The 24,872-nt window shown below is 40.2% G+C and overlaps 1 protein-coding gene across 1 annotated transcript in view; it reads left to right on the top strand.

Moving 5' to 3' along the window:
* The first annotated feature begins 10,342 nt into the window (after positions 1-10,342).
* LOC122660453 (U11/U12 small nuclear ribonucleoprotein 35 kDa protein) overlaps positions 10,343-24,872 on the top strand; it is a 60,331-nt gene continuing 45,801 nt past the window's right edge. The window contains exons 1-3 of the mRNA XM_043855759.1: positions 10,343-10,533; positions 10,632-10,729; positions 10,833-10,884. Of these exons, the coding sequence (XP_043711694.1) occupies positions 10,395-10,533; positions 10,632-10,729; positions 10,833-10,884 (289 nt within the window). The 5' untranslated portion in view covers positions 10,343-10,394. The remainder of the gene's footprint in view (positions 10,534-10,631; positions 10,730-10,832; positions 10,885-24,872) is intronic.

Here is a 24,872-nt window from a genome sequence, read left to right as displayed (position 1 = left end):
ATATACACTTTATTATTTTCCATAGATGTGCCCTTCCTCTTTTGTTCCCCTTCACCTGTCGACAGTCGACACAACTCCCACCGCTTCGGTCCACCCATGGTTTTTGTGCATGGTATAAATGGTATTGGATCGGGTATCTATCACCTTCAAAACCGAGAAGATATCGATATACTACCGGCACAGGTCTGCCGTATCAGGCAAGTTTACCCCTGCTTTTTCTTAAAAAATTAATTTTTTTTATTATTTTATCTCTTGTTCATACCGCTTAATCGATAAAATATTGATCACCTTCAAAACCATGCAGTATCGGCGAGGGATCCAATACCAATACCTCAAACCATGGACCCACTCCATTTGATTAAGGCAAGTGACTACAGGTCTGATTGGACATTCAAGAGACAGACCGGGCTTTAAACCGACAAAGGAACTGGTTTGTTTGTTGTTCAACAATGGTTGGTTGAAATTTTAAAACCAGCTCAAGTCATCTAGTCATCTAATTTAAATGAACACTTTGGGCCAAATATTTTGCCATGGATGGGCACTTCCTATATGTCAGTATTATAAATCAAAATATTTCTTTCCCTTAATCCAAAATCTAAGAGAATCAGAGTGTATTTCTTTCTTTTTTTATTTCTAATTGATATAGAAATACCATTTTCCCTTTTTTCTAATTTTTATGGAAGTGGGTTGTATCATGTATGAGCTAGAGGGAGTATTTCTTCCCTTTTTTATTTCTAAGTGATATAAATATTTCATTTTCCCTCTTTTCTAATTTTTATGGGAGAGGGTTCTATGAGCAACAGGGTGGACCCAGCGCAATGGTAAGGTTGCTCTGTTATGACCTGATGGTTGTGGGTTCAAGTTGGAAAACAGTGTCTCCGTGAAAACAAAGGTAAGGCTGTGTACATTATGACCCTCCCAAACTGCGGGAGCCTCGTGCATTGGGTACACCATTTTTTTGGGTTTTATGAGTAAGCAGCCTAGAGGAATGCATCAATAAGGGGGACAAAACAATTTCGTACATAGGAGGGTAGTATGGTCATTTCATGTGAGGAGAAAAGAAAGAGAGAGATCCCTTAACAGCTGAATGAATATTTTCCCAATTTTTATTTAGTAGCATTGTAATTTCACTCTCCTTAACTTGTTTGTAAATGGTTTTAATATGTTCTTATCTTTCTTTTATTTTTTTCCTTTTGTAGTACTTGCCAAAGTACCATATTAAAATTGGAAAAGTTAGTTGTCAAAAGTGTTGTAACCTAATTTTAATTATTTAAATTACTCATGACAAATACATGATTGATCATAGAATAAATCATAAGGTAATTTCATAAGATGGAGAGAGAGAGAGAGACGAAGAGAATTTTCCCAATTTTTATTTAGTAGCATTATAATTCGGCAAAAGGTTTCATGCATAGTCGTGTACGGTATTGCACCGTGCAACATGCATAGTCATGTATCGTGCACGGTCCTGCCCCCCTCATTAAGGCTTCGTACATTATGACCCTCTCAAACTGTTAGAACCTCATGCACTAGGTACACCATTTTTTAACGTTTTATGGGCAAGCGGCATAGAGGAACGTATCAATGAGGGGGACAGAATGATGTCGTACATAGGAGAGTAGTGTGGCCATTTCATATGAGGAGAGAGAGAGAGAGAGAGAGAGAGATACTCTGACAGTTGAGCTAATATTTTCCCAGATTTTTTTTAGTAGCATTGTAGTTTCACATAATTTCTTTCTTTATCTTGTTTGTAAATGGTTTTAATATATTCTTATCCTTCCTGTTTTTTTTTGGGTAAAGTACACGTACCCTCTTATAATGCACCCAATATTCCTCGTATCCCCCTAAGCGATTCAATATTCCACGTACCACCCCTGCTTCACACCCCAAATGCCGGATAGGTCCAATCCGTTAATTACCATCGTTAGATGCCAAAATTTTGACCATTTTACCCTTTGCTCCATTTTCTTAAATCTGAAAAGACTTAATTACCCTCACTTATTTGTTGCCCTAAACTAATTAAAAATGACCATTTTACCTTTTGTTTTATTATTATAAATGAAAAGACCTAATTGCCCTAATTTATGTATTACCCTAACCTAATTTGAAAAGACTGTTTTACCCCTAAATATTTGTTCCTAAAAACCCCAAAATGCCCTCATCTTCCCCAAATCATCATCTTCTTTTACATACCCACCACCGCCACCACCACCACAACCACAGTTCAAACACCTGAACCGTCTTCAACCTCACGCTAATCTGTTCATCGTCGTTTGATTTGTGAAATTTCTCCATTTCATCGATTTGCATTTTGGATCCGATTTTACGGGATGCAATGATGGAGGAGGTTGGTGTGAATCTCCTCTGGACTTGGATATATGGTCACCAATGTCGACTGACTCAATCTGAAAGCTTGAAGCTTTGTCTTTCTGAATTCCTTAGCTCCTCCTCAAGTTCAGAACTTGGGTTTTGTGTTGAGAGAAAGTGAAAAGAGAAGAATGGTTTGGCAGAGTTGTGTGAAATGTCACGGGACGTTCAATTTGACTAATTGTGGTGTTTTGTTTTTTTTAATTGCAGGTTCGAGTGAACTAGAAGAAGGCTAGTTTGAGACTCTCTGGAATAATTGAGGAGAGGGAAAAAGGGAGGAAAGAGGAGCGTGAAACCCACTTGATTAAGAGAGAGATTCACGCACAAGCTTTGCCTTTTTCTCCTATTACGTCTTATTTTTAGGGTTTTCTTCTTCTCAGCCCTTTTTGGAGTTCGAAAAGTTGAGGATGGGATTAAAGGTCGGTGCGACTTATTTACATTGGTCGCAACCAGTAGGTTCTCACTCCCCCTTTCCAGCTCAGACTGTAGCCTTTGCAACCATCATTTAGCGTGAGGTTGAAGACGGTTCAGGTGTTTGAACTGTGGTGGTGGTGGTGGGTATGTAAAAGAAGATGATTTGGGGAAGATGAGGGCATTTTGGGGTTTTAAGGAACAAATATTTAGGGATAAAATAGTTTTTCAAATTAGGTTGGGGTAATACATAAATGAGGGCAATTAGATCTTTTCCTTTATAAAAACAAAGCAAGGGTAAAATAGTCATTTTCATTAGTTTAGGGTAACAAATAAGTGAGGATAATTAAGTCTTTTGAGATTTAAGAAAATGGAGCAAAGGGTAAAATGGTCAAAATTTTGGCATCTAACGGTGGTATTTAACGGATTGGACCGTGTAAAACAAGGGTGGTACGTGGAATATTGAACCGCTTAGGGGGGTACGAGGAATATTGGGTGCATTATAGGGGGGTACATGTACTTTATCCTTTTTTTTTTTTTCCCTTTTGTAGTACTTGCCATATTAAAATTGAAAAACCTACTTGTCAAAAGTGTTGTAACCTAATTTTAATTACGGCAAGAGATCTCTACTTGGTTGCATGGTCTCTACACAAGCATCTTGGCCAGTGGGTGAGCACACCTGGGTATCTACCCAGCGGGCAAAGGTGGATCATTATTTGTTCCATTTCCTTGCTTAGTCCATTTCCCCAAGTTCCTCTAATAGGGGATGAAAATGACCACCCTACCCCTACCCGAATGGGGTCCACTCCCCCCTATTAGAGGAACTTGGGGAAATGGACCAGATAGGAAATGGAGTAGATAATTTTTCGAACAGAAGTGTTATCTCACGGTGTCTGTGAGAGGACGTACGAAACACCACCAAGTAGAGATCTTTTTCCCTTTTAATTATTTAAAGTACTCATGACAAATACATGATTGATCATAGAATAAATCAAAAGGTAATTTCATAAGGGGGAGAGAGGGTACTCTGCTAACAACTGAGAGTGTTTTCCCAATTTTTATTTAGTAGTACTATAATTTGGCAAAAGTTTCCATGCACGGTCCTGTCCCCCTCACAAGAAGGGACTGAAATGACAAAGAGCCCCCTATTTGACGAATTCTTTTTTTTTTGGTAACATCTTTTTGACGAATTCATAACCCCTTCCTCCTCACGTGGCTGTGCATAAAAACCTCCCCGTTATAATCTCACATAATTTCTTTCCTTACTTTGTTTGTAAATGGTTTTAATATGTTCTTATCCTTCTTTTCTTTTTTCTCTTTTTGTAGTAATTACCATATTAAAATTGGAAAAAGCTAGTTGTCAAAAGTGTTGAAACCTAATTTTAATTACTTTTTTTATGCAAGAAATAAAAACTTTAACTAAGGGAGGAAAGAAGATAAATCATCTGACATACAAATACTATGCTTTTCTACCATAGCCCAATTTGCCATGATATGGCCTATTGATATAGGATCCCTACCCAACTTCAACACGTGAACATAATTTCAATTGCTTTTTTTTTTTGGTAAACAAATTTTAGTTACATAAAATACTTTAAGAAAGACATGATCGACCATAGAATAAATAAAAATGTAATTTCATACCTTATTGCCAAAATGGAATTATCTGGCTACTCTCCCTTATCTCTCTTGAACCATGGGTCCTCTCTCTCTCTCTCTCTTTAGAGGGATGTACGATTGATCTAGGATTTGTCCCAAAAAAAAAAGAGAGGATTTATCACAATCCTACAATGGTTTTTTTTTTTTAAATATAAAAAGATATGGACAAAAGTTTATGCAAGTGTCGTGTTGTTGGATTTCTTGTATTTGATTTATGTATCTATCAAACCCAATTTAATTTGATTAAATTAATTAATTACATTTCTTATTTAAGTGCATCTGTTTGTAACCAAGCAGGTTATAGTAACCGGACTTTTTAACTTTTGATATATCGACATGGTGATACAAGAAGAAAGTTATTGATAGGATTTCACAACTAGGGAGAGAGGGCGTCATGTGATACCCAACAAGATGGAGAGGGAAAGTTGAATGGGGAATGATGAGCACATTTATGTGTGAAATCTTAAGGCATAAATCATACATTTTATCACATTGGACAGAGTTACTCGGTGTTTTCTTGTGCTTTTCAGGTTTTAGGTGAATTCTTGAGAAAATGGAAGAGATGATGCTAAAGAAATGTTTTTAAGCTGTTTAAAGGTGTTAATGGCTTGGATGTGTAGCCCATCGAGTCAGCTTCGTAACGGTTCAAACGACACTTGATTCCGAGTTGAAACGAAGAAGTTACGGCCGTTTCCGTAACGAAGCGTGAAAATGGTCTGTAGGGGTTTATTTGCAATTATTGACAGTCGGCCGGAGATAAAGTGAAGCGAAAGTTCGGATTCTAGGGGCCTTAACGCAATAACCAGAAGTTATATTTCCTGTACCCGAAAGATTCCATTTGGAGGGTTCTGGACAGTCCAACTTCAACTTGAGATATCTTGGGCTCCCGAACTCCAAATTGGACAAAATTTGGGTCTATTTTGGGTGATTTTTCGTAAGGAACACAGTGGTGAGGCCTATATAAGCACCCCATGCTCCACGTTTTTTGAAGGACAGAATGGGTATTTTATTTATTGTTGAAGGAATCCTAGTCATCACCCTTACTCTCTCTCTCCTCCAACTTCTCAAGGGCACTTCTGAAATTCTATTTGGGATAGATTTATTTTGAAAGATATTCTCTCACCTATGGAAAGTTGAAAAATCAAAGATGCTTTGATTTTATTGCTTGGAGAAGATATTTACAAAGAAAATGAAGCACTTGTTAGAATTGGAAGTTTACTTTTCTAGAAATAGAAGGTCTATGTAAACAATTTTCTCTTATTCTTCTTTCTATTTTTTTCTTTTTTTTTAGGATTCAAGGCATTGTAAAAGAGGAAGGAGAAGAGAATATTCTCTTTTCTTAGGGAATATTTCTCCTATATTTCCCTCTTCTCTCTTCTTCTCTCTTCCTCTTATAAATACCCCTTACCCTCTGGGTTGTAAGGAGTGAGTAGTTTTAGTTCAGTTTTTAGTTAGTTTCTAGTTCAATTTTAATTCAGTTTTTTAGTGTAATTTTTATTTCATTCACTTAGTGAAATTTTCTCTTCTTTTCCTATTTTTGGCTTAAGTTCTTGGTTTTGATTTCAAGTTCTTAGTTTTGATTTCATAAGTCTAGTTTAATGATTGTAATAGTTTTAGTTTAAAGCTTCCTAGTCTAAGTTCCTATGTTGATGACAAGACATGGAGATTTAGAAGAGGAAGCCATGGTGAGTTTATTTAAGTATTCAAGCACATCAAGGTATCTCATTCTCTAAACCCTTAATCTTATTCTCCCTTTCCTCTATCTCTCTCTATCTTCTTCTTCTTCTCCCTCTATTTCTTTTATTTTTTTTATATGGTTGTGGTATGTGGATGCACTTTTATTCCCTTATTTCTTTTTATGTGATTATGAAGTGTGGCTGCACTTTTGTTATTCCTTTCAATTCGCTTGAGTTTGATAGGTTAGATGCTCATGTGTTAGGACGTCAATTTAATCCCTTAATTTTGTTAGATGCTTATAAGTTAGGATGCATTAATTTTCATTAGTTTAATTAGTTTAATTTAACATTTTAATTTGGTCCACTATGCATTACTTTTAAGTTAATTAAATAGAGTGGCGTATATCTCCTCGTGTTCGACCCGTAGCTACGATTGACCCGTACGCTTGCGGTATTATTTTAACTCAAACAGGGAAAAAGATGGGGATGGAGCGAACCGCAATAAGGTGGTGATAGGGGTAGCAGACTAGCAGAATCAAGAAAGTACCGTCGGATATCTGGGTCCCTACCTCTGCCACAATCTTTGCCTCCAAATCCGACATATATTACTCTCTGCCTGATATGATGGACTTCGAACATCATTGATCGTTGTCATTGCGTATGAGGTGGTTGTGGCGAGTCACGAAACCCAAATGACTGGCAAAATGACCTTATTTTTTGCATGCAAGACCAATCCACCCTTGTTTCTGCTCTCCCATAGCCCAGACAGGTAGAGAGACTAGAGGCTAGTTCAAGTCTGAGTTGGAATTATTGGAGTGAACAAGGCCATATAATTGGTGGGGTTGGAATGAGGAGAGCAGTTCCTGGTTCTCATAAGGCATGAAATTGCCTTTTTATTTATTAGGACACCCCTCAATCACACACCATTGATGATGAAGACTATAAGGTTTGAGAGGCTTTCAAAGAAAAGGACGCTTTGACGACCAATTATATTCTTAGCTACATTGACAAGAGCTTGTAAAGTACTTGTGATGATTTAGACTATGCTAAAGAGGTGCTGAAACACCTCGAGGATATTTTTGACATGCAAGATCATCGTGCATGATAGAAATTATCTTCGGCGTTGTTATCTACAAAGATGTTTGACATGAAACTTAGTAAGTAATTCTAGGAGCTTGAAGCATTTGGACACTTTTTGATATTCAGTTCAAGACTGAGATCATATTCGCCTCACTGCAGGAAGCATATAGTTCATTCATTAACTATCACATGAACAAGATAAGCGTCAACAATGTCCCTAAGTTGACCAATATGCTTACTGAAGCAAAAGGGACACTTAAGAGAAACAATGCACAAACACTTGTTATTGAGAAGAAGAAAGCTAAGAAGGGAAAGTCCAAGAGCAAGGGACAGGGTGTAAAAGAGGGTGGGGTATAGAAGAACAATGGCAAGGGTGCAAACGGAAATTGCTTCCATTGCAACAAACCAAGGCATTGGAAGACGAACTCCCGAGAGTACCTTGATACCTTAAAGAATGACAAGGTAGAGACAGTTACTTTTGAATCTTTTGTCTTGACTGAATCTCATATGTTGGTGGGACCAACTGACTTGTGGTGTGTAGACTTTGGGTCCACTGCACACGTTTGCAATATATTGCAGGGGTCAATATAGCAGAAGGACAAGAAAGAATGAGATCACCCTTCGAGTTGGAACTGGAGATGAGGTTGACGTTATTGTAGTCGTCACTTTTGTTATTTGTTTTAGTCATTATGGAACTTTAGCAAATATTTTATTTTGGTTTCATGACTCATTGATGATGATTCCAGTATTTCATCTAATGATGATTTGATCATTAGTTACTGTGGTGACTTTGTTGCTTCTGATTATAGAATTGGTGGACTATACTTTCTTAAATCTGTCCTAAATGAATCCAGTAGTTCCAGTATGACTGTTAATGTAATGAAATGAAAATGTTCTCCAGAAAACCAAACATACCTCTAGCATCTTAGGTAAGGCACCTTGGTGTAGATAGAGTTAACAGGTTAGTAAAAGATGACCACCTTGACTGTCTTGAGATGCAACCTTCTCCAACCTATGAATCATGTCTATAAAGAAAAATGACTAAGATGCCCTTCCTTGATAAGGGTGGAAGAGCCATCGATACATTGGATCTAATTCACTCAGATGGTTGTGGATCTATTAATGTCCCTGCTAGGCATGGATATCGGTACTTACATCACTTTTGTCGACGTCTATTTATGAAATGGATATATGTACCTAATGTATAAAAAATCGAAAACTTTTGAAAAGGTTCAAAGATTTCCAAGCGAGGTCAAGAACCAATTAGGTAAACGTATCAAATGCTTGAGATCTGATCGAAGTGGTGAATATTTGTCTAACGAGTTTTTGGACTATTTACACTTAAAGGGTATTGTATCTCATCTGAGTGCACCCAGAAACACCACAACAAAATGGTGTTTTAGAGAGAAGGAATAGAACATTGTTAGATATGGTACGATCCACACTCACCTACTCTCAATTTTCTCTATCTTTTCTGGTGATATGCCTTAGAAACGGTGGTCTACATTTTGAATAGGGTTACTAGCATGAAATCTATACCAAAGTCATCTTATGCGTTGTGGAATGAGCATAAGCCCAATTTTCAACACCTATGGGGTTGTTTGGCACATATTAAACAACAGTCGACAGATAAACTAGAACCTAGGACTGATAGATGTCTTTTCTTAGGGTACCCCAATGACACCATAGCTTATTACTTTTGTAACCCTATGAAGCAAAAGGTGTTTATTAGTAAACACACTACATTCCTTGAGGATGACCACATCCCCATGTTTGATCCTGTGATAATCCAAGAGTTGGAAAACCCTAATGTTCAGACAGTCCTAGTAGCATCGACCACTGATATTCCACCACTGGTGGATAAACCTGTAGATCCTAGGCGCAATAGGAGGATGGTTAGACCTCCAGACTATTTGACTTTCTACTGTGAAGAGTCAAATAAAGTAGGAAAGTTCTACATGGTCAGCGATTCTTCAAATTTGGATCCCAACACTTATAAGGAAGCTATAGGAGATGTAGATGTTAATAGATGGCTTGATGCTATGAAGATGATATTGGATTCCATGTATACCAACAACGTCTAGACTCTAGTGTATCTACCTGAAGGTGTTAGACCTATTGGGTGCAATTGGATTTAAAGAAGGAAGAGATGCACTGACAGAATCTTGAAATGATTCAAAACTAGACTGATTGCTAAAGGTTACACCCAACATGAGGATGTTGACTATGACGAAACCTTTTCTCCAGTTTCAAAGTAGAAATCTATTATGATTTTATTATCCATAGCAATATACTTAGATTATGAGATCTGACAGATGGATGTCCAAACAACTTTCTTAAGAGGACATCTAGAGAACATTTATATGTGTCAGTCTGAGGGGTTCACTTCTCCTAAGGAACAAAGTGTGCATGTTGTTGAAGTCCATATATGGACTCAAGCAAGCATCTAGGAGTTGGAACATCAGGTTCAATAAAACCTGGAGAAAAGGTTCGAGTGCACCAACGATGTGCAATAAAATGGCACTATGCTTTGGAGATACAATGAAATCATTTCAAGTAAATAAAAAAGAGAGGGAAAAGAATTCTGTCCGAGAGCATGGCTCTTGCCTCCTGCACCTAGACATAGGACGGGGCCAAATGAACACCCCACTCCTATGAATGGTGGAGATCCTGCCCCTCTTGATGGTTCTACATGTGCTCTCATTGGCCCCTGTGTTGGCATAGGGGCCACACTCCCATACAAAAAACTCTTCCCCATAAAAGAGAGATGGAGTGACGTTCTCTACCCGGAGTGCACGGGGGCACAGGCTGCGCCTAGACACATGGGGTGGGATAGGGCGGTCATTTTGCCCACTCCCATGTGTCTAGGCGCAAGTGCGGAGAACATTTTCCCAAGAGAGATACACAACAGTCATTTAAAGAAAGGGGCAAGTGATCTTTACTTGGTCGCATGGTCTCTACACAAGCGTCTGGGCCAATGGGTGAGCGTGCCTGGATATCTACATAGGGGGCAGAGGCGTCATCTCATGGTGCCCTGTGAGAGGGCGTAGGACACAACACCAAGTAGCGATCTTTTTTCCCGAAAGAAAATAAAAGAGGGTGCTAGCGTGCACCAGCGGCTCGGAGAACATTTTCCCTTCTCGTTAAATTAACAGACGAAGAGGACAGAGGAGAGAGGCAGAAGAGAACAGAGACGGAAAAATGAGTGGGAACAAAATAAATTCTGTGTTCTACGCAGTCGGCTACCATCCAATCCAATCAGGAAGCATCGACGGCACTGATATTGTTCTTCACGACAACGCTGTTTATAGAGCTCTTCTCTGCTCTTCTGCTGGCCTCTGTAAGTTTCCCGCCAAAAAAAAGAAGGAATTAGAGATTTTCCTAATTTTTCCGTGTCTTTGTTTTGATCATTGAACCTCTTTTGAGTTCGATTTGCAGATGACCCATTTGGGGATCCTAAGGTTATTGGAGACCCTTATTGCACTTTGTTTGTTGGACGCCTCTCAGACCTCACGACCGAAGAAACACTGCGGAAGGTGAAACTTCTTCCTATTTTTATGTTCTCCATTTTTCTTCTTCTTCTTTTCTTTAATTAGATACGGTGAATTTCTATTGTTTTTGTGTGTTTCATACTTGCAGGTTATGAGTAAGTATGGAAGGGTGAAGAACATGCGACTAGTTAGAGATATTGGTAATTTTTCATTTTCCGCATGGTCAAAGCTGAATTGTGCAGCCTAGGATTGGTTTTATGTATGTGGAAGTTGATTTGTGCTTTTCTTTATTTTATTTCCTTAACTGTAATACAGTTTATGCCCAGAGTTGGGTATTTCGAAGTTTTCTTATTTAAGCAGTCCTGCTTAAAATATTAAGCTTTGGATCATATTCTTACACGAGTGTATGTAATATGGATGGCTTGATTATTTGATTTCCGGTAAACAAGCAGATTTTTTTTTTTTTGCTATGGTCTGTTTTTTTTAATCTTCCCCCTCTCTTACCCATGTAACTTTGAAAAAAAGAGAGATTTGTCTGAAACTGATTCAAAGCTACAAAAAAGGGGGTTACAATGGCTATGAGGTCCTCAGGAAAAGAGGTCTCCATTACTCCAAAACGCGGAAAACCAAAGCCCATTAGCAATTCAATGGGCCTTGATATTTTCAGCTCTAGCTATATGGACAAAAACACAAGACACAAAGTTTTGTTGGACTTTCTTTATGTCCATGAGGATAGTGACAATTTCCATGGGAGGCTTTAGCTTCTCATCAGCTAAGCAGCCCACCAAGACCTGGCAATCTGAATGAATCAAAACGCGAGGAATTCTTGCAGCCTGAGCAGTTGTCAAACCAAGTCTTATTTCCAACGCCTTACCTACCAATGCAGAAGAAGGTAAAGGTGATCTGTGGCTATGGATACCAGCCTTTCTTGAGCATTTATGATTGCACTTCTCTGTCCCATTGCCTTTGGTTCAGTAGAGAGTGCAACATCCGTGAAGATAAGGTGGCAACCTTGTGTAGGAACAGATTTATGGGGATCAACAGATTTGGAGCTTGAGAAAATGAGCTAACTGAGATTAAGGATAGATCTTCTCTCACATGTCTATCAACCATCTTTATCCAAGCTTTGAAGTGTGGCACCGTCTTGCAGAATAATTTTGCATTTCGCTGCTTTCAAATTTCCCGTACAATAGTTGCATGTGCAGTGAAGATTTGCTGCTGCTCTCTCTTTGTTTGGGCTGGATCACTCCCCCATTTGATGACTCATTCAAAAAAAGGCCACCCGGGTTGTAGCTAGAGTGCATAGTAACACATGATGCAAACCATGCTTGTTGGGCATGGGGGCAATCTAAAAGAGAGTGTTTAACAGTCTCATGCCTCTGTCCTTAGCCTGGGCACAAGTCAGAAGGAGCTATATTCCTTCTTTTAAGGTTCACCTTAACTCCGATTGCGTTTATGAATGCTTTCCATAAGAACACCTGAATCTTTGGAGGGATTTTGGAAGTCTACAAGGTTTTCCAAACCATTTTGGGGATAATGCTGATTTGTGAAGCTAAATGCGGCCGTGGGGTGGTGAGGGATCATGCAAGGCGATATGCTGATTTACTGGAGAAAAACCTTCCGGATTTGGGCTCCAGTAGATCTTGTCATGGGTGTCCTCAATGGAAATCAGGATCTTGAGGATAACATCAACTTCTTGATGCGACAACAGAATACTCAGCTTTGTTACATTCCATTGCCCAGGGTAAGAAATGAGATCTGAAACCCATTTCTCTGTACAAATTTCTGGCTTCACAGATTGCAGGCTGTAGCCTTCCAAAAGTGGAAGTGGAACCCATGGGTCTTACCAAGTCTACACCAATACCAATCATCCATACCAAACATCGTTTTTAGGAGATTTCTGCCCTTTAATATACTTTGCCAGGCCCATGATGGTAGGGAGCCTGATTCAGCCCCAACCCAAAGGAAATAACCATTGGGAAGTAGATGCTTTTAAAGAGTTGTGCCCAAAGAGAGTTTGGTTTGCTTAACAAGAGCCACCCTAACTTGACCAGCATAGTTTCATTTTGGAGTTTATAGTCTCTATCCAATTCCCCCATCCAGTTTGGGCTTACAAAGGCAATGCCAAACAATCCAATAAACTTTTTTTTCTTCTTACTTGTCTCCACCAGAATCTGCAAGCTGTTTTGTCAAGGTCATCAAGGAGATCTTGAGGGAATTTGAAATGTGCCATAGAGTAAAGTGGTGTTGCTGCTGCTACCGACTTTAAGATAACTTCCCTCCCTGCCGGTGAGAGCAATTTTTCCTTCCATCCTACTGTTTTGGTAAGGGTCCTGTCCTTTATTCCTTGGAATGAAGCATTTTTATTTTTTCCCATCTCCGTTGGAAGCCCCAGTTATTTTCCTGGCTTGAGTAGACCTCTAATACCTACAATTCTGGCAAAAATTTTCCAGAGCCGAGAGGGGGTGTTTGGACTAGAGGTAGCTGAAGACTTTTGGAGATTTATAGATTGCCCAGATGCTCCATAATGTAATGCCAAGGTTTGTCTCAAGGCTCTCAAAGTATTAGAACCGGCCTTCATAAAAATTAGACAGTCATCTGCAAGAAAAGAGTAACTTGGGATCTCTGCCTTCAAACTATGATGCCCTGAGGGTTCAAGAAGTTGGTTTCGACCAGGGTTTTGGCTGATATTTAGTCGAAATTCTGCAGGGGTCGGTGGTTGGTTTCGTTTGACCATTTTGGTGATCAAACGACCATATTTTTGGTTGAAACTTGGCAAAGACCCTAATTAAGCATCCCTAAACACAGTGAAACCTTTAGATGGTTGGAAACACACTCAAATTGTTAATTTGATTTTGTACCCTAGGTTGGTATTGTACACTGTACCTTGCCTGTATATTTCTCAAAGATAGCCTATGTTACATATGGTTTAGTACTATAACATACAAAATATAAAGAAACCAATTAAAATATGCAATTGCAAGTGATAAATGGAGAAAAATCAATTATATTATTAAATTTTAGAATATTACATCAACGGTGCAAGTGTACAGTCACCGACTTCACAAGTTCACATTAAAGGTGCAAATAAGAAAAAGTCCCCTGCACTTCCTCCTAGTCTCCTACTCTACGTCATTACCACGTAGGGTTTCAGGCATACTCGAAAGATGAGGAAGATTGCTGCCGCCGGCAAAACCGTTCCTTCGATTCAATCACAAAAGATGTCCATGTCATGGTATGTTAGAAGAAATGCTCAAAGTCCATCATAACAGCCTGGTATATCTCATCATCCATATACTTTAGGATCCCCAACCTTGGATATAGATCACTGGGTCAGGAAGATGATGTGAACGTGCTTCCACTATAGTTCCTCTGTGGACCGGACTGATAGGGTTGCTGTGGGCCTAGGAAGGAGAAGATGCTATCCACGAATGATGCCACACCCTGTGACTGATCATCATGTGTAATGCGGAATGAAGATGATGAATAACCATGCTGACCATACCTACCGTACCCAATACTGGATGTGCCTATTGGAAATGATGGTGCATGCCACTGTCCCGGCTGCCTGCACCCATTACTGCGCTCCAGAGTGAGGCCTCCAAGTGTGTCAGACATGGAAGAAACATCTATCTCCATTTCAATACTGTCATGCTCCTCATCTAGTCTGAACCTGCGGCGTGGGCCTCTGGTATAACCTGTGTAAATAAATTAAGAAAAATGAAGAAGAAGAAGAGAAGCCGAGAGAGAAGAGGAGGCGAGAATCTGCAGAACTGTGAGAGTTTCACGATATGTGTTTCTCTCATCTAAACCTTCATTATGTAAATAACTTAAAGGGTAAAACAGTAAACATCCAAATAAAATAAAAGAAACAACTTAATGACTGATTAGACTAAAATACCCTCTTCACTGTGCTCTCGGTATTAGCTTCTTGCGCTAATACTAAGATCACGATAACATTCCCCCTCAAGCTGGAGCATAGATGTCAATCATGCCCAGATTGTTACAAATATAATCCACTCTTGCACTTCCCAATGACTTTGTGAACACGTCTGCGAGTTGTTCTCCTGTACGGACATGGCCAGGAGAAATCAAACCTTGTTGTAACTTTTCTCGAATGAAATGACAGTCAACTTCAATGTGTTTCGTCCTCTCATGAAACACCGGATTTGAAGCAATATGGACAGCGGCCTGATTATCACACCACAGTTTCATTGGAGCACCATCAACAAAGCCAAGTTCAGTCATTAATTGCTTTACCCACATCAACTCACAGGTAACATGTGCCATAGCCCTGTATTCTGACTTTGCACTGGAGCGGGCAACAACTGTCTGTTTCTTACTTTTCCAGGACACCAAATTTCCACCAACAAAGACACAGTAACCTGTAGTAGATCGCCTATCAACTGGAGATCCTGCCCAGTCAGCATCTGAAAAACCTACTATCCGCCCATAACCATGATCACTGTAGAGAAGACCACGTCCAGGAGCCTTTTTAAGATAGCGTAAAATATGCACAACAGCCTCCCAATGAGTCGTCCGAGGAGCAGACAGAAACTGACTCACCACACTAACCGGAAAAGCTATATCAGGCCTAGTCACTGTAAGATAATTCAATTTAACAACAAGCCTCCGATACTTTTCTGGATCACATAAAATCTCACCATCCTCTGCAACAAGTTTTAAGTTAGGATCCATAGGAGTATCTAGAGGTTTAGAACCTAGCATTCCTGTCTCTGACAAAAGATCAAGAACATATTTCCGCTGTGAGAGCGAGATCCCTTTCTTTGATTGAGCAACTTCTACACCCAAAAAATATTTCAGCTTTCCCAAGTCCTTGGTCTGAAATTTCTGCTGCAAGTGTACCTTCAAACCATCAATTCCAGAAACATCATCTCCTGTGATGACTATATCATCAACATAAACCACAAGAAACAATTTTCCACCTCCAGAACAGCAGAAAAATACAGAATGATCACTATCACACCGTGTCAGCCCAAACTCTAACACAACTTCAGTAAACCTGCCGAACCAAGCTCTAGGGGATTGTTTCAGGCCATAGAGAGATTTCTTCAATTTACACACCAAGCCAGACTCCCCCTGAGCAACAAACCCAGGAGGTTGCTCCATATAAACCTCTTCATGCAAATCGCCATGCAAGAATGCATTCTTGACATCAAGCTGATATAAGGGCCAATGATAAGTAGCAGCAAGAGATATCAAAATACGAACAGAAGTAAGCTTTGCCACGGGAGAAAAGGTATCCAAGTAATCCACACCATATACTTGGGCATACCCCTTAGCAACCAGACGGGCTTTCAAGTGAGCCAAGGACCCATCAGGATTCACCTTCACCACATACACCTAGCGACAACCAATAGCAGTCTTCCCCGAAGGTAAGGGAACAAGATCCCAAGTCTGATTTTCTGCCAATGCCGATAATTCCTCACCCATAGCAGCCCTCCAACCAGGACTAGACAATGCCTCTGCGACAGACTTAGGAACAGGATGGTTCTCAACAGTATGTAAACAAGAATGAAAGGTGGAAGACAAACCATCATATGAAACAAAGTTAGAAATGGGGTGTTGGGTACAAGCCCTAACCCCTTTACGACGAGCAATAGGAATATCAAGATCAGAAGAAGGTTCCAAAGAAGGAGGATCATTACCTATTACAGGATTTGCCGGCAAATTAGGAGATGGCATAGAAGTCGATGTAGCAGGGGTCCAAGGACATACTTTCCATTGGTGACGTTGATACACACTAGGTTGAGGTGCCGGTAATGAGGCAGCTTGCGGAGCATGGTGAACAGTAGACCGAACAACAATAACAGGAATATCATCATCCAAGTCAGACACAGTACTAGAAGAATGAACGAATGGTGTAGATTCAAAGAAAGATACATCAGCGGTAACAAAATATTTTCGCAAGTCAAAAGAATAACAACAATAACCCTTTTGAGTGCGAGAATAACCAACAAACATGCACTTGAGAGCCTTGGGATCCAACTTGGAAACACCTGGACGATGATCACAAATAAAGCAAACACTACCAAACACACGTGGTGGTAAAACAAACAGTGGCTCAGAAGGAAACAACAAAGAAAAAGGAATACCACCACGTAAAACCGAAGAAGGCATACGATTAATGAGATAACACGATGTTAGAACAGCATCTGCCCAAAAGGATTTAGGCACTTTCATCTCAAACAAGAGACAACGAGTAACCTCCATCAAATGTCTATTTTTCCTCTTAGCCACACCATTTTGCTGAGGGGTGTAGGCACAAGAGGACTGATGAATAATACCACGCTGAGTCATAAAATCAGCAAAAGGAGCAGAGAAATATTCCTTAGCATTATCACTACGAAGAACACGCAAAGAGTGTGAAAACTGATTATTCACTTCATTAAAAAATGCACAGAATATAGAAAATAACTCAGAACGATTTTTCATTAAATAGATCCAGGTAACCCTGGAATAATCATCAACAAAAGTTACAAAGTAACGAAAACCCAAAGTGGGAACGACAGGACATGGACCCCAAACATCTGAATGAACTAAAGACAAGTGGTTGGTCAGACCGTTTATTGACTCTAGGTGGATAACTCACACTGTGGAGTTTCCCAAACTGACACGACTCACAATTAAAACTAGAAATAGACCGAAAACGACCATCAAGAAGCTTCAAACTCTCCAACGAAGGATGACCTAAACGACAATGAATCTGGTGGGGTGACGCCACACCGGTACACGCCATAGATGAAGTGTCCTCAAGTATGTAAAGTCCCCCTGATGCACGACCTCTACCAATCATCCTCTTCGACGAAAGATCTTGAAATACACAAGAGTCAGAAGAAAAGGTTACAGAACAGTTATGGGATTTAATAAACCGACTAACTGAGAAAAGGTTAAACGGAAAATCAGGAACATAAAGAACGGAAGACAAAGAAAGAGAAGGTGTAATATGGACAGTACCAGTACCAGTCACCTTAGCCAAGGAACCATTAGCTAAAGTGACACTCGAAGAGGATTGCTGAAAAGAAGAAAGTATACCTGAAACGCCAGTCATGTGCTCGGAGGCCCCTGAATCAATGATCCAGGGACGGGAAGAGACAGTCAAAAGGCATGCAGTGGCATTACCTGTCTGAACAAAGGTCGTAGTTGGAGGCAGGGCTGGTTGAGAAATCTGAAACTGTGTATAACGGGCATACTCATCATCAGACATCTTCACAGTCTTACCCTTTGGCTGTGGAGAAACAGGAGAATCAGCTGTAGCAGAATTGGCAAACTGTTGCTGAGTTGGTTTGCCATGTAGTTTCCAACAGAAACGTTGGATATGTCCTGGACGACCACAATGATGACAAGTGCACACGGAACCACCAGAAACATCAGAGGTACCCTGAGTACCCAAGGTAGGTGCCTTACTAGAAACACCAGCCCCACCACCACGACCACGGCCGCCACCACCAGAACTGACATTACCACCACTACCAGCCCCACTGTTGGGCACACGGTTGGATGGAAAAGAAGCTAGGGCTGAAGTATCACCATCAGTAGTGTGTTCCCGAGAAACACGAAGAACCCTGGAAAAGGTTTCAGACAAAGTGGCTACCTTGTCACCACCAAGAACTTGGGAACGAACAGAGTCAAATTCCTTCCCAAGACCTCCCAAAAAACCCATAACAGCAAGTTGTTCCCGCTGGTTCTGCATCTGTTCCACATTGGCAGTGATAGGAAGTAAGGAATTAAACTCTTCATACATTCTCTTAAAATCAGCAAAGTACTGGGTCAAAGTACGACCCTTCCTATCAACCCTGTAGAACTCTTGGAACAAGTCATAAATGCGGGAAAGATTGTTTTGTCCAGAATACAAAACATTAAGATATTCCCACAACTCCTTCACTGTGTCAATGTGTGTCACCAGGTCCACAATTTGGTGATCCATAGAATTCAGCATCTGTCCCAAAATTCGAGCATCAACTGTCTCCCACGAAGGGTCATTCTCAGGCTTAGTGTCGAAGAGGTGCTTGTGCTGATCACGGCCAGTTAACACTAGCCGAACAATTTTCTTCCATTGCAAAAAATTGGTAACCCCTTCCAACTTCTTCTCGGTAATACGATTGGAAGAGGAAGAAAAAATCTCTGTGGTTACTGACTTAGAACCTTCAACAGATTTCAACTCATCACCCATGGTCTACTTGATGAAGTGAAGATAAAATAGAATGAAGAATGCTGAAAACAGGGACAGAAATCGATAGAGACTAAAGAACCTTGATAGAAGTCAATAGAGGCCGCAATCAATAGAAGTCAATAGAGGCCGCAATCAATCCCCTCAGATAAAACCCTGACAAAATCCGATACAAACAGTGGAGGCAGCAATCGACCTCCTCAACCAAAACCCTGACAAAATCTTCACTTCATCTAAAAACTTCTTCAAATATTCCTCAAACAAAAAGAGAGACCTAGTTCTTAATTCATAGCATGAACTAGTCTCTAAACAAATCCGAAAAACAGCATAGGGTGCTGTACCCCTTCAAACAAAAAATAGAAGAAACCGCAAGTGCTTCAAGTCTTCAAAAAATATTTAAAACTTCAATCGAATGCTGGAGATAAGGAAGCAGTGATCCACGAAATTTGTAGCAGTCCTTACAGCTCTGATACCATGTAAATAAATTAAGAAAAAGGAAGAAGAAGAAGAGAAGCCGAGACAGAAGAGGAGGCGAGAATCTGCAGAATTGTGAGAGTTTCACGATATGTGTTTCTCTCATCTAAACCTTCATTATGTAAATAACTTAAAGGGTAAAACAGTAAATATCCAAATAAAATAAAAGAAACAACTTAATGGCTGATTAGACTAAAATTCCCTCCTCACTGTGCTCTCGGTATTAGCTTCTTGCGCTAATACTAAGATCACGATAACAACCTGCACTTGTGGGGGCATGTGCACCATCGTCAGCATCCTGTGTAGCATGATCAAACTGAGTCTCTCCTGTGAATCGGATAGGCTCCACCTTTGCTTGGTCATACTCCTTTCGAAGGCTCGCATTTCTATCTCTATTTTTTGGCAGGAAAAATAAACATTGTGAGGCCGTAGATCGGCCAACGGTGACTAACTTATATAAAATTGAACTCCAACCATTATGTATTAATCTTGTTTTTTTCTTCAAAAATTTGTTGTAATAAAATCAATTTTTTAACAAGAGAAAAAATAATAATTTAGAAATAGAAAATTAAATCTGACTCCATGAAGTTGTAGATCAACTTATACTAGCATATAAAAAATTGAAGCCTAACCACTACATATTTACCCTATGTTTTTGCGAAAAATTACTTTAGGGAAAACCTCAAATTGCGAATCTTTAACCAATCTCCCTCAAATCCACCAAATGTTAGCTGTAGATGACTTGTACAAGCTCCTAATGACTTGTTCCACCGAGAGTTGGAAGTGGAATGACCAAAATCCAGGTAAAATTGATGTTTTTAGGCCCACAACAGGTTTCACACGAAACCTGTCAAAGTGCAAGTCGAAGTCGATCGAAACAGTAAATTTTTCGGCCAAACAAAATGGCATGACAGATACTTACTGAGATTCTGACTGAAACATGAAAGTTTCGGTCAAAACTTGGAATGTCTGGTGAGTCGCATTAGATTTCATCTCGGTCCATGTCGAAACCGATTTTTTTTTGATAAATTTCGATCAACTCCAACAACTTCAATTTGTGCTCTTCTTGAGATTGCAACTTATCTCTATTAAATTAAAGACATCAGGAAGAAAGTAGAGATTGGATATCATGATGGATGTATTCTCATCTTAGGCATTGATAGGAGGGTTAAGAAATGCACGAGTAATGAACTCCTCATTGTTACTTTATCATTGGCATCATAATTATCAAGCCTAGACTGGCCCAAGTGGTTGAACCTCTTGAACCATCTTGGACCATGGATAGGGGATGAGTACATTCACCTGAAGTCATTTATGTACTTTAAAATGGAACGCTAATTGGGCCAAAGGAGATTTTAACTCAAGAACTCTTAGAAACTAAGATCATTAGATGTCTAACCTTTGCACCACAAATAGTTTTACCCATATAACTTTATGCATATAAACCGAAAAGATCTTGGCCCCACCGAAGTTCTATGGTTGAGCCGACTAACCTAGGTTTGATGCATTTAAGGTATGGTCCTATTTCAGTAGATTGCTTGATGTGGAAGCAAGGTTTAAGATTTCGCGATATATCGATATCTCGGGCCTACCAAGATATCCGAAATATCCGAAATATTCCGAAATTTCGCCGAAATATTGCATTTTTTCTGCAATATTTCAGCAGTCAATCTCGGTGGGTTTTTGGCCATATCTAGGCCTGATACTTCATGAACACCCGTATTTAAGCTAAATAAACACATTTAAACTTTCATATTGCAAAAAAATGAACTCAAAGTGGTGTTTTGGGCTTGCACCCTTGATTGACAATATACGGTCGCCAACCCTAATGTATAAATAGTTAAATACACATTAATTAGGCAGTCAAAGACATAAAAGATATTTAAACAAACTAATTAAAAATCATAAGACATAATTCATAAATCATATTCTCATAAACTCCATAATAGTCAATGACTCAATACTCAATAGCTCAATACTTTAGTAGGCAATACACAAAGTCACAAGTTCACAAATCACAACTTACAACTTACAAGAGTGCAAGACTCACAAGACTCACAAGCCACCAGTGCTAATAATAATTGCTGTGCCTTCCTGGATCAACCCCACTCATGCTCTGCTGGAGTCGACGTCCATTGTTCTCTATTTGAAGGACATATGTGGACCACAGTATAGTTTCGGAGAAGAAACGAGTATAGTCATCCACAACTGTCATGTAAATGGAGTCACCAATCGGTCCAGCCCGGGAAGAAGATGATCCAGTATGATATGATGTCGGCGGAAGCAGCGTTGGCATTGGCTGCATGTATGGCTGGTGAGGTCGGTAGCTAGGGTATGCAAAGTTGTCATCCGCAAAAGATGATCCAGTATGTCCTTGGGACTGGGACTGGGAGTCATAGTCCCCTACCCCACTAAACTGCTCATATCCATACCCATATCCATATCCACCGTGAGGTTGTGATGCACTATAATCCGATGACAATGGAGTGGTATGTGCGTCAAAAGATGGGGCACGCCAATGCCCAGCCAATCCTCCCTCCCTATCACCCATACTCAAACCGCCAACAGAACTAGATAAGTCATCAATGGCCATATAATCAGCTTGTAACTGTGTTTGTCAACCCCTATGCTTCCTGCTGTATGGTTGTATAGGGGCTAGTGAGGGTGCGGGTGCGGGGTCACGTGCACTGTGGTCCGTATCCTGTGTGGCATGATCAAATTGTGTCTCTCAAGTGAATCGGACTGACTCTACAGGCACTGTATCCTCGCCTACCACATAACGCTCTCGCATTCCAACAAATGCTTCACCACCATCACCATCACCATCACCATCACCATCACCATCACCATCACCACACCACGATCATCATCAGAGTCACCTCCATCAGTTCCAATCTGAGTATGTGTCTGAGTTTGAGTCCTACCAGTACCACCTGAGGACTTAGACCAGTCATCATCATCAGCAACATTGCCACTAGTGGGCTGGAATGGTATGGGTGATGCTTCCCGTGCATGTATCTAACCCTCGTCAGCCATATAATCATCCACATCAACACCAATCTCGGAAGCTATCACGGGGTCTGGCCTACCTCCCTCCTGATCCAACACCGGCTCACCTCTATCCCTCACCCAATCCACAATAGGGTCCTCATCGTTTGAGTCAACTTGAAGATGTCGGCGAGGTCAATAGTGCCCCTTTGTCCCTCATGTCCAATGTGTCTGTGTTGCAGTTTCAGCCTCAAGTTGTAGTGCACATACACCATGTCGGATAGACGTCCGGACCTCAATCTGTTGCGCCTCTTGGAGTGGATGAGCGCAAACGTACTCCAGTTCCTCTCACAGCCAGATGCGGAACATGTTTGGGCAAGGACCTTGATTGCTATAATCCTTAAATTCTCAGCTGATTCCCCATACAACACCCACCATTCAGCTGCATTACAAGTTTACTACAAAAAAAGACCTGTGTCAAATGTTGTTTCAAGTTTGAACTTCAATACATATGTAATTTAAAAGAATTAGATATTAAATCGAGTACCAGCAGCACCGCGTACTTTGCCTTGTATTGCAGCATCGGTTCCAAAACTTCCTAATGCATCCCTAAACATCTTCATCTACACCCATGTGGAAAATTAGTAATTACTTATTACTAATTAGTAATTACTACTTACTAATTATATTCCAAATGACTTCTAAGATTCACCTCATTGTTGCAAATAGCTTGTAGTTGACTATCTGGCTCCAACTTCTTCACTACTTGTTTCACAACATCAATAAGTTGAGTTTCCAACCCAAGCCTATTATTATATTGATACTTAGGGTTCAGCTAGTATGCTGAAATTTGACATATAGAAATGAGATATTATCAAATACATAGGTAATTAGTAAATAGTAATACTATGAATTAGTTACATAAACAAATTTACTTACCAGCCTTATGTAGTGGATGAATAAGTTGATTCTCCCAGTGAGCATTGATGATATTCAAGAAGTGCTTGCTAGTACGAGGAGCCACACTGTTGACACTATCTTTCATCAAGTCCATTGTAGCATATAGGACTGGCATGATAAGGCCCTTGAGAGCGGAGTCAGCTATATGTAGAACTTTAACTACTGGCACCAAAACTTTCACCACTTTGCCTAGTTTTGTCCAGAAGTCCTTAGATGACATGGTTGCTTGTGCTTCCCTCCCACTTGCAGTATTAGAACCCTTCCATCCAAACCACTCCTCAGAAGCAAACATACTTCTCAGCCTGGCCTTCTTTGTCTCAATGCTTTTTAGGGCAATGTAGTTGGTGGCAAATCTTGTGATGCCCGACCTCACCAAGTCACCCCCACATTTTTCCCTTAATAGATTGAGTGCAAAGGAGTGGTTGTATACAAAGTTGGTGACTTGTCTTGCACTTTCAACAACAGTCTTCACCAACTTTAACTTCCCCATATCCTTTAATTAGATTAATGCAATGGGCTGCACATTGAGTCCAGAAGAGCCAGTACTTACTGTTGTTCATCATCTTCTCACCGGCTAGCTTGAAGTTACTTCCGTTATCCGTTACAATCTGGACAACATTCTCAATGCCCACATCCTTTTCAACCACTTCCTTCAACAATCTATAAATGTATTTTGCATCCCTTATCTCTTTGAAAGCATCTACAGATTTGAGGAAAACTGTCCTCCCATCACAATAGACCATAAAATTGATGGATTTTCTTAGGCCTAGTCCAACCATCTGCCATTACAGTTACCCCATATGTCTCCCACATATTCCTCATCTCCCCAATGTACTCATCAATCTCAGACTTCTGTTGACGTAAATAAACATTTATTACCTTATATGGGGTGGGGCCCTTGAACCCTGGGCCAGCCTCTGCAATTGTATCAATCATGGTATCATAATGGGGGCCTTGTGCAGTATTTGCTGGGATGGTATGGTATAGCATCCACTTAGCTATTGATTCTTTAACTAACCCCTTCATCCCCTTCCATGCTCCTTTGATTCTTGGTTGACTGCTTCCTTTCTTCCTATGTAGTTTAGGATCTGATGCTAATGGTGGTATTACTACTGATAGAGGTGTTGGGGTTGCCTTCACACTTTGTGATCTTTTAAAAGGATTGAAAGATCTAGCTCCAGATGTGCCACGTCCTCCACTACCCCCTACTCTCTGTCTCTGCTGATCATCTTGAAAACTAACTCTACTCCTTGAAACAGTCCGTCGAAAGTCCCTAGCCTCCTCTGCTGTTTGTATATCATCAGGTACTGTAATGTCCTCCTCCTCCTCCCATTGAACTCCTCACTGCATTGTCAAGTTGTTCACTTATTCTCTGCTTGTCAGCCTTCCTCTTCTTCTTTCCCCTCAAACTCTCACCAATCTTTCTAGCTACTTGCATAGGTGCCATATGGCAACCTACAACATCTTTAGATCCTCCAGTTAGATGTTGTTTAAGTCTACTGGACCCACCTCCCAAAAACTGCATGTGACAATAGTTATATTGGGATTTTCTCTTATCCCCATCAATTGGAGTGT

The sequence above is a fragment of the Telopea speciosissima genome, chromosome 4, assembly GCF_018873765.1.
Source record: "Telopea speciosissima isolate NSW1024214 ecotype Mountain lineage chromosome 4, Tspe_v1, whole genome shotgun sequence".
In the NCBI taxonomy this organism is placed as follows: domain Eukaryota; kingdom Viridiplantae; phylum Streptophyta; class Magnoliopsida; order Proteales; family Proteaceae; genus Telopea; species Telopea speciosissima.
Note: the sequence above shows the minus strand (reverse complement) of the source record. Positions and strands in the feature narration are given on the sequence as shown.